The sequence below is a fragment of the Oncorhynchus masou genome, chromosome 1, assembly GCF_036934945.1.
Source record: "Oncorhynchus masou masou isolate Uvic2021 chromosome 1, UVic_Omas_1.1, whole genome shotgun sequence".
In the NCBI taxonomy this organism is placed as follows: Eukaryota; Metazoa; Chordata; class Actinopteri; order Salmoniformes; family Salmonidae; genus Oncorhynchus; species Oncorhynchus masou.
The window spans coordinates 72,833,173-72,844,335 of record NC_088212.1 but is presented as its reverse complement, the minus strand read 5'-3'; the positions used below and the strand labels follow the sequence as shown (position 1 = coordinate 72,844,335).

At 40.2% G+C, this 11,163-nt stretch overlaps 1 protein-coding gene across 1 annotated transcript; it reads right to left on the bottom strand.

The window, feature by feature from the left end:
* Nucleotides 1–434: 434 nt before the first annotated feature.
* Nucleotides 435–10,789, bottom strand: LOC135503866 (tryptophan 5-hydroxylase 1-like). Its single transcript, XM_064922075.1, has 11 exons — nt 10,612–10,789; nt 7,957–8,112; nt 7,100–7,292; nt 6,624–6,724; nt 6,042–6,109; nt 5,552–5,748; nt 5,235–5,370; nt 2,186–2,312; nt 1,976–2,071; nt 1,736–1,869; nt 435–1,599 (listed from the first exon to the last, which is right to left on the bottom strand). Exons 1-11 carry the CDS (start codon nt 10,711–10,713, stop codon nt 1,425–1,427), a joined length of 1,485 nt encoding a protein of 494 aa, XP_064778147.1. The 5' UTR covers nt 10,714–10,789; the 3' UTR covers nt 435–1,424.
* Nucleotides 10,790–11,163: the final 374 nt, after the last annotated feature.

The window sequence follows — 11,163 nt, the reverse complement described above, 5'->3', positions numbered from 1 at the left end:
CGGCAAACCACTCACCCACATGACGCCACACACACTATCTTCCATCTGCCAGGTACAGTTGAAATCGGGATTCATCCGTGAAGAATACACTTCTCCAGCATGCCAGTGGCCATCGAAGGTGAGCATTTGCACACTAAATTCAGTTCTGATACAAAACTGCAATCAGGTCAAGACCCCGGTGAGGACATGAAAAATGTCCTCACCAGTGAAAAATGCTCACTAAAAGGGATGTAAACAAATTTGTGCACAAAATTGAGAAATAAACTTTGTGTGTATGGAACATTTATGGGATATTTTATTTCAGCTCATGAAACATGTTGCTTTTATATATATCCTCCTGGATGTATCTAGCTTTTTATGTGTTCTCTAAGGAAATTTTTATGATAATGATGAGTATTATTATTAGCAATCATAGCACATAGTATAACACAGTGTGTGAACATGGAGTATTTAATGAGAGAAAAACAGAACAAAGAAACTACCGTAAATATTTCCCCATAGCTCAAAGCCCAGAATGCTGACAACCACTTCCCAATGCAAGGATTGGTTTACCAGGGATCCTTTTACACAAATTAAAGATTTTCAATAGAAGTACATTCATGTCATCTTCCAAACACTGATACATGCACATAAATTCCTTCCTTGAACATCTTATGATAAATAGACAACTGGAGGTCAACAGTAGTAGCAGCAGAAGGTCGATAAGGTACACGCACATGCACACACACACACACAATTATATAATACTACCACATCCCTATGCTTTGTGCAATGTGATAATACATGTATAGACTGTCACTCAATATACATGCAAGCATGTAACTTTACATCCACACTAGCACATTCACACACTTATTGAAACGGTTTATGCCAATAGAGTACAATACAATATCTATAAGACTACTGTTGCATTAAGAGAACCTTCAAAAGAAAAGAAATACTGCATATGAAAAACAAGAGAATATCAGTAATTATAAGCAAGAGCCAAGGAAAGGTCCGTTTCGGTCACATTCTAATCATCCTTAGTCAATATTATTATTCACATGACAAACCCAAAAATGTATTGAATTTTAAAGTAAACTACTGGTTAATAATTGAATAAAGTTAATATAACATTTGAATTTTAAGAGTTATTTATTTTGTAGGTAAAAGGCTGTTTGGGGATATCAGTGAGTAGGATTAAAGCAGTGAGCTGCTTGGTAAGGATCAGGTGGTAGACAACTACAGACAGCTGTACAGGGCTGTGTCAGGTATATGGTTGCAACATTTCTGAAAATTCCCATGTTTTCCAAAAATACTGGTTGGAGGATATCATATTTCTTGCTTGTTTCCCCCTGATTCTGTCCAACCGGGATTTCGGGACTACCTAGAAATGTTGGGAAAGTTACCAGAATTTTGCAACGTATAAAGGCCAGGCAGGCTAGTCAGACAGCATAGTGTTTGTTAAGGCGCTGTAGGGCGTCGGCCACGATGTCTAGTTCATGTCTCAGATCCTCCACCATGCTGTTGATACTGGATGTGTCCTTCAGCACGTCCACACTGTGGGTGTACGGGTTGTACCTCACTGTAAACGGACGCTTGATGGTTTTGGCAAACTCCCTGTGTGCATAAGAACAGATGATGACGAAAACATAACACAGCCATGGTTTGGAAAGGTAAAAGAATAGTTTATTAGCCCACTAACAGTTTATCTGCCCACAGAACAGCCAGGAATGTAAGGTCACAATTGACCTACCTCATCTTGACTTTGGCCTCTTCAAAGCTCTCTGACACAAAGTAGACGTCTTGGAATGTAGTGATTATGCACTCCTGCTTGCAGGTGACCTTGGGGTCAAAGGGCATGATCTTTGCATTGTCGGAGAGTGCATGCTGTATGAGGGAAAAAAATTATCTTAGGATTTTTCCTTTGCATCAGATGGTGTTTTTACACTTTAAATGGTGTTTGAATATTAAAATGAATATGAAATACTTTTACCTTCAGCTCACTGATAGAGGAGAGAAGTCCTGCGCCGTAGGCTCTCATCTTTCCCTCCTGTTTACACAGGCCAAACTCTACTGTGAAAAAGTAACACTGCAAAACAAAAACACAAAAAGACAACAACGTTTGAATATATCAGTTAGACAAGAAAAACAGTTAAATTCAAGCACAGTGTTTGGATATTGTTATAATGGAAACAGCACTTACGGTGGCCAGCGTCTGGACAGACTCTTCTGAGGCCCCCAGAGAAGCCAGACCTATCTCCTGGGAGAACTGGGCAAAACTAGGCTCTGCCAGCAGAGGGACATGACCCAACAGCTCATGACATGTGTCTCTGTAATGCACACATAAACACACACATACATACAGTATGTTGATTGTGAAGCCAATGGGCAGACATGTGCAACTTTGTGACAGTGTAACCAAGTGTTCTTCCATTAGATTTTTGAAACAATCAACCACCCTATCCACATCAAGGGGACAGTAGTGGGGAAGGTGGAAAGTTTTAAGTTCCTCGGTGTACACATCATTGACAAACTGAAATGGTCTACCCACACAGACCGTGTGGTGAAGAAAGCGCAACAGCGCCTTTTCAACCTCAGGATGCTTAAGAAATATGTCTTGTCACCTAGCACACTCCAAAGTGTTTACAGATGCACAATTGAGAGCATTCTGTCAGGTTGTATCACTGCCTGGTACAGCAACTGCACCGCCCACAACTGTGGGGCTCTCCAGAGGCTGGTGCGGTCTGCACAACGCATCACCAGGGGCAAACTACCTGCTCTCCAGGACACCTACGGCACCCAATGTCACAGGAAGGCTTAAAAGATCATCAAGGACAACAACCACCCGAGCCACTGCCTGTTTACCCCGCTACCATCCAGAAGGTGAGGTCAGTACAGGTGCATCAAAGCTGGGACTGAGAGACTGAAAAACAGCTTTTATCTCAAGGCCATCAGTCTGTTAAACAGCCATCAGAGAGGCTGCTGCCTACATAGACTTGAAATCATTGGCCACTTTAATAAATGGAACCCCAATCACTTTAATAATACCACTTGAATAATGTTTACATATCTTGCATTACTCTTCTCATATGTACAGATGAAGACGGAAGTTTACATACACCTTAGCCAAATACATTTCAACTCAGTTTTTCACAATTCCTGACATTTAATACAAGTAAAAATTCCCTGTCTTAGGTCAGTTAGGATCACCACTTTATTTTAAGAATGTGAAATGTGAGAATAAGAGTAGAGAGAATTATTTATTTATACTTCTATTTCTTTCATCACATTCCCAGTGGGTCAGAAGTTTACATACACTCAATTAGTAGTTGGATAGCATTGCCTTTAAATTGTTTAACTTGGATCAAACCTTTTTGGTAGCCTTCCACAAGCTTCCCACAATAAGTTGGGTGAATTTTGGCCCATTCCTCTTGACAGAGCTGGTGTAACTGAGTCAGGTTAGTAGGCCTCCTTGCTCGCATATGCTTTTTCAGTTCGGCTCACACAATGTCTATATGATTGAGGTCAGGGCTTTGTGATGGCCACTCCAATACCTTGACTTTGTTGTCCTTAAGCCATTTTGCCACAACTTTGGAAGTATGCTTGGAGTCATTGCTTCAATATATCCATATCATTTTCCTTCCTCATGATGCCATCTATTTTGTGAAGTGCACCAGCCCCTCCTGCAGCAAAGCACCCCCACAACACGATGCTGCCATCCCCGTGCGTTACGGTTGGGATGGTGTTCTTCGGCTTGCAAGCCTTCCCCTTTTTCCTCCAAACATAACGATGATCATTATGGCCAAACAGTTCTATTTTTGTTTCATCAGACCAGAGGACATTTCTCCATTAAGTACGATCTTTGTCCACACGTGCAGTTGCAAACCGTAGTCGGGCTTTTTAATGGCGGTTTTGGAGCAGTGGCTTCTTTTTGCCTAGTGGCCTTTCAGGTTATGTCGATATAGAACTTGTTTTACTGTGAATATAGATACTTTTGTACCGGTTTCCTCCAGCATCTTCACAAGGTCCTTTGCTGTTGTTCTGGGATTGATTTGCACTTTTTGCACCAAAATACATTCATCTCTAGGAGACAGAATGTGTCTCCTTCCTGAGCGGTATGACAGCTGCGTGGTCCCATGGTGTTTATACTTGTGTAATATTATTTGTACAGATGAACGTGGTACCTTCAGGCGTATGGAAATTGCTCCAAGGTATGAACCAGACTTCTGGAGGTCTATAGTGTGAAGGTCTTGGCTGATTTCTTTTGATTTTCCCATGATGTCAAGCAAAGAGGCACTGAGCTTGAAGGTAGGCCTTTAAATACATCCACAGGTACACCTCCAATTGACTCAAATGATGTAAATTAGCCTCAGAAGCTTCTAAAGCCATGACATAATTTTCTGGAATTTTACAAGCTGTTTAAAGGCACAGTCAACTTAGTGTATGTAAACTTCTGACCCACTGGAATTGTGATACAGTGAATTATAAGTGAAATAATCAATTGTTGGAAAAATGACTTGTGTCATGCATGAAGTAGATGTCCTAACCGACTTGCCGAAACTATAGTTTGTTAACAAGAAATTTGTGGAGTGGTTGAAAAACGAGTTTCGATGACTCCAACCTAAGTGTATGTAAACTTCCGACTTCAACTGTATATACTGTATTCTATACGATCTATTGCGTCTTAGCCTATGCCGCTCTGTCATTGCTCATCCATATATTTATATATTCTTATTCCATTCCATTCCTTATTCCATTAGGTATTTGTTGTGAAATTGTTAGATATTACTTGTTAGACATTGCTGCACTGCCAGAACTAGAAACACAAGCATTTCGCTACACTCACAATAACATCTGCTAACCATGTGTATGTGACCAATAAAATTTGATTTGATTTGATTTGAATGATTATGTATGCAGAAGCACCTTTGAGTACCTATCTCATGCTGGACTGTAGCTGTGGAAAATGCCCTTTTGAGTTGCAATCAGCTGGAAGTGTTAAGTTTGCTTAGGGGTGTGACAGGCCAGGCTTGTTCAATCAAATACAGGCTCTTTGTATGGAATGATACTCTATGTTCCTCTATGATGGTTTTTGGTATGGTGACGTACTGCTATGTTTACAGTATGTGACTATGAACATCACACTGATATACTCAACATCAGATGGATTTATATTCAACAATGAAAGTAAATTAACATTTGCCTAGACTAACTTCTACTTATTAATGTAACATGTGTCAAGGGGTACTTACGGCTCAGGTGTGTAGAGAGGGTCAGAGCTGTGGCGAACATACTGAGTGCAGTGGAAAACCCGGAAAGCCAAACCTGCCAGAAAGTCTCTTGGGGAGAGGTAACCTGCCACGGGCCGAATGATAAAGCCTGTGCGCTCTGATGAAACACACACATACGTTTTTCTCAAGTAAAAGGCCACGACACATTCAGCAACATCTAATTTGATACCCCTAAATCCACACTTTTCATTTTACAATAGCCTTCATTATGCTGATAAGCATCAGACTGAATGAGACTGTGTGGTGTCATGTACAGCGGCAGACTCTGCCTGTCTCACCTCTGAGGAAGTGTGACACATCTTCCAGCTGGGGGATGTTGTCCTCCCTGCAGTCACAGTGCTTGGAGAGCAGTGGCAGGTTCTTCAGGTACTCCCGGCAAGCATGGGTTGGATACAGCTTATTGAGCTCCCGATACACCACACCCCAGGTCTTCACCTCCTCCTCTGTGAACTCGATATGCGGAATTGGATTCCCACTAAAAGAGAGGGAGAAAGAGAGAAACAGAAATATAATGAAAGAGAGTAGCACTACAATGAAAAGTGTGTTGTTCTGCCCCTGAACAGGCAGTTAACCCACTGTTCCTAGGCCGTCATTGTAAATAAGAATTTGTTCTTAACTGACTTGCCTCGTTGAATAAAGGCTACTTTTTTTTAAATACAGTAGAAATGTCTAGCTATACCTGTGTGCATTAGGACATTAAAGTATTAAATACACATAGCATCATAGCTTTCTAAATCAGATCTCACATAGCATGATAATATGACCTACTGTTTGTAGCTCATGGCAAGATCAGCAAAGTGTTTCCTTCTTTTGCGGTAGACGTTGTCCTTGAAGCCCTGCAGACAGAAAAGATAAGTAATTGAGGTGTGACAGCAACTCATGCACTGACTTACTGAGTGGCTATTCCGTAAGTGTGCCGCTTATCACAATAGAAGTATTAGTCTAATCCTCCATCTGCCACTCTAATGCAGTCAGTATAGTTCTAACTGGCTTTGATAGTTGTACCATTGTCACAGGTTTGCCTCCTGTTTCAGTAGGTCAGTGAGAGTCTGAGACATAGAGATCCTATATTATGAATTATTGGATATCTTGTGGCCTATGGTGGTCTAGGGGTTTAAGCCGCTGACCCTGGCACACATGTATACCAGAGTCAGCATGGATTCAAATCAGGCCCACTGCCCTTTGACTCCTTCTGTCTTTCCAACACTATTCTGTCTCTACAAAAGGAGTGTGACTGCCACACTCATTAAACATGTTTATTTAAAAATAATTATAGGACATCTATGGTCAGACAAGCTTGCAACTAGAATGTAAAGCCATTGACCAGAGCATATTAGAAGGTATGCCTACTGGGTGATCAGCATCCAGGTCTAAGCCATACATCAAGACACGGTTAGCACACATGTCCAGGTCTGAGATTTTCTTTGGGAACCAGGGGATATCTCCAGTGTCTGAAACAAAAAAAACATGGGATGATCTGGGATGGCCTCCACACTAGATTTTAGTCATGTCTGGGCTATTTGGGATCCTTGGGACATCCCTACCTCACTGAAGTTTACATTTAAAATGGTTAAGGTAAGGGTTAGGGTTATGGATAGGTAAGGGATATGGTTATGGTTCGGGTAAGGGTAGGGGTTAAGGTTAGGGTGTGGGGTAGGAATGTCCCAAGGATTCCGGATAGCACTGACCCTTCAGTAACCTCGTACAACAATCCGGAAGACTCTCTTTCGCTACACGCCGAGGTAATTAGTCTGGTAATAGATAATAAGCCTACGTGGCTAGACTTTAAGGACTGAAATTATTTCAAAAGTAGCAGCTGGGCCTACCTTCTTCAGGCAGGCTGGAATTGTCAGGTTGGTCATGGTCCATATCAACTACGTTGGCGGCATGCTTATGTAGCAGCTCAGTGAGCTCCTTGAGTTGCTCGTGGCCGCTGTCACAGTCAACAAAGATCTCAAATTCTGAGCCCCGCCGCCTCGATTTTCGGGACTCGATGTGAACAAGGTTGACGTGATTCTCCTGGTGATGATTATAATAACAAGACATTTAAAGTTATGTCATGTATCTGATGTGCATGATAATGTCTCTACCAGTGTTGGGAAAGTTACTCTGAAAAAATAGTTTACAAAGCTACCAATTACTTCACACTGGAGGGAGTTAATTAAGCCACACTAAAGCTACCCTTAAGAAAATATAGTTCAATTAACTAAAGTTACTTAGAAAAATGTGTTAACTACATCCAAACTACTTCTTAATAAATTATCATATCTAAATCTGAAATGTCATAGACTACAAGTTGCAAGATAGATCACTTTGGAGTCAGATGTTAACAGAATGTGTAATTTAGCCTATTAAACACAAAAACTATGTTTTAAGTGAGAATTAGGCAAGTCAAATACTGAAAAAGAAAGGAAATGATTGCCTACTTCACACATATTTCATTTTTGCAACAAAAAAGTAGTCTGTTGTCCCGGTACTTAGCTTCACCGCTACATGCCCCCCAAAAAGTTATTAAGTAATGAAAACACTATCAAGATTTGAATTGAGTTCAACTACCACCAAACTACTGCAAAATGTAGTTAAATTGCTAGTTGAACTACATGTAGTTGACTACTTCCCAACACTGGTGTCTACCATCACCTGTTTGGTATGTGATAGCCTACTTTAAAATATTCAACCTTACTTGAAAAAGTTTTAGCGCCTTAACGAGCCCGCCAACTTCATTCTTGAGGGAAAAGGCGATGGCCGTGCGACCCTTTTCTAAAGAGCGACCATTCTCCCAAGATGAACTTTTGTTGTCCTTGTTCTCGTCGATCTTGCTGAAGGTACACTTTTTCATCTGTTGGGAAAGCGAGTGAAAATATTAATGAAAAACAAACCTCGGAGCTGGCAAGGCCTATTTGTGGAAAGTAAGGCAGTGTTTTGGGCTATGATACACCATTTATCAAGGCTGAAAAGGAAGTTAATTGTTTTGGAAAAGCACAATCACCTCCGACAACAATTTGTTTGAAAGGGTAAGCTGCGTTTTAGATGGACTGATAGGCCTACGGATTTGTTCAATATCCTGTGCTAAGAGCTGTATTTGAACAAGAGTTTGCTAGCCTCACAAAGAAAGGGCAACTAAATCAAACAATGTATTTACACAACCAAAGCTCACCAAAGTGTAAATTAACCCTCCTGCTGTGTTCTGGTCGAATTGGACCGATTTTCAAGTTTCTCTCTGAAAAATGTAGTTCATTTAATCTGATTGTCATAAGGTTCCATGAATTCGTCCACACAGCACATCTGAACACACAAAATACATTTTGATAATTTTCCTGACATTTTCTGTGTTTTATTTAACTTTTGTACACCTGTGGCGTTCCCATTAGAAATGGGTGTGAGATTACAATTAGTGTATAAAATTTAGTTCAGGCACATGCCCATTCATCAGATGGACACACTTCCTCTCCCAGACTACCACATGCATGTGTGTTTGAGCACACACACACACGCACTCACACACACACACACACACACACACACACACACACACACACACACACACACACACACACACACACACACACACACACACACACACACACACACACACACACACACACACACACACACACACACACACACACACACACCTCACTCCCCTTCTTGGCTTCCATGGCAACCCCCACGGGAATAGAATATTTTCCCCACAGCAACCACACCTGTTGGCATTCTGACAAACAATCGCAACATTGTTTCAATAATAATCTTTAACTTTTCTCGCAGCTCTGGTATATCAATCTTTTTTGAGGCCTTGCTCACAATTCATTCTGTGGCAGCACAAATGCCAAACGATATACTGTATGTGAGGCTCTTGATCATATCTTTGATCATGACACTGGTAAGGAGGAGTATTTGAGTATTTGTTATAGTCAAAATAATCCATACATTATGTTTTTATTACTCAAAAACGAGTTTTATGAGCTCAGGTCAATGAGGCCTACAGGCCATACATTTAAAAAACTTCGAACACAACATTAGGTGATAATATGTATTATTATGAATTTATAATCAGATATAATGGGGCGGTCATTTTGGACCAGGAACACAGAATTAATTAACATGAAACGAACTCAACCGGAGGGTTAAGAGTAAACCATTACAGTATTCACTGCAGCTGAACTTAAACTGAATACCCCACCTAATCAGGCTACTTCGAGATTTCAGCACTGGACAGCGACTACACTTGGCTGCATTCAAATGCAACTTCAAAACTGTGACTGAAAATAAAGTATAGGGACAAAATAATATCACAATTTAGACTGATATCGTTAGGTCTAAATACCACACACTTAATTAGCCTATAGATTGGACGCGTTAAACTGTCGATTTTTTTTCCCGTAGGCAAAATGTATTTTGGCAATGCTGAGTTGTGTCTGTCTCATTGTAAAGAGATCTGCAGCAGTAATCGCATTTGGTGACGAATGATAGCGCTCTCCAATCCAAATCCAACCCGGGATTATAGATGGCTACTTTCAGCGCAGCAATAAATCCATCAAGGGAACATATCCTGGACGTATTCTCTTATCATCTTTAGGTGTTCAAATTGTTGATTTTGTCGGTTTCATTTCAGTTGATGCCAAATGTCTTTTGGGGACAGTCTATGTCAATCATCAGAATATTATAAATATTTTTGGAATAGGCTAATTAATCTAAATAAAATGTACATTTATTGACAGGAAATACAATTAAAATCAACATGTTGTACACAAACGTGCACAGTCTTATCAATCATTACTTGCGTGGTTTTAGTTAATATCTCAATAATATGCCTAAATCAAGATGCAGTGGCTCGTAGTGAACACAGACAAATAACTTATTTTATCTAGTCTGATGTCTGCGAAGTTCTGCGGTGTAAGCGTTCTGAAAAGTTATGACTGCGTGCACCTTTATTTCACTTTGCTATAATGTATTTTGCAATGACCTCCTTATTGTATGACGTAGGCTACGCATCTCATTTGTCTCCAGATTTAGGTGGGTTAGGGTTAGGTCACACATAAGAGAGCTAGCTAAACTTAACCAGAGTGGAGAGGAAAACTCTGATAAGAACAGAAAATAAATTAACTAATGAAGTGGAGGGTAAGATTACAGATTGGCGCAACAAAAGTAAATCATTTATGTGTGATAAATGAAGTCGAAAGTAAAATGCATCATGTTTGATTATTCAAGCCTTTGCCAAAAGCTTACAAAATAAAAGACAATTCAACGTAAAATGACTGTTCATTTGTATTGTTCCATGGAAAATAATTTCGTTTAGTTTAGCCAGTTATTTACTTCCAATATAAATTTAATTTACCTCATTATTCAGTTGCTTTTCCTCGTAACAAGTGTGCAATGAAGAACTCATAGAGTCGAAAGACCTTCCTCTGCGCGGCCCGTCAATCTTGTTTGAATACATGTCAAAGTCCTTAGATTGATATGTTTTAGTGAGAATAAGTAAGGCAGTCCACTGCTGCGGTAGCTGCTATGATATACCTATATACCTCTCACTCAAAGCACAAGGCGCCTCAGTATTTATGAACACTGAGTGGAAGGAGGGGGTGGGGATGGGGTGGGGGGAGGAGTATCACAACTATATGCCTAAATGTAACATGGTAATGGTTATACAACTAATCTCACATTAATGTCACACACTGATGATTACAAAATATTCACTTTCACGAAGGGAATCAGTAGACTTTAATAATGAGGTACTGTTGGTGTAGTTGTGACTGCTGGCAAATTGCCATGAGGGAAATGTAAGCCTATCATACAGCCTACACCAACAGCAAAACATCCCAGGTCTAAGGGTTTTCATATCGATGTCATATCATATACTGTACATAAACTACATTTAAAAAAACACAAT

What these genes read in the sequence shown, in the direction of transcription:
- LOC135503866 (XM_064922075.1), bottom strand. Translation starts at nt 10,713, where the DNA reads ATGTATTCAAACAAGATTGACGGGCCGCGCAGAGGAAGGTCTTTCGAC. An exon ending in CTGTCCAGACGCTGGCCACC is followed by an intron (nt 2,072 to 2,185) that starts GTAAGTGCTGTT and finishes TTTGTTTTGCAG; the next exon opens with TGTTACTTTTTCACAGTAGA. An exon ending in CCTCTATCAGTGAGCTGAAG is followed by an intron (nt 1,870 to 1,975) that starts GTAAAAGTATTT and finishes TCCCTCATACAG; the next exon opens with CATGCACTCTCCGACAATGC.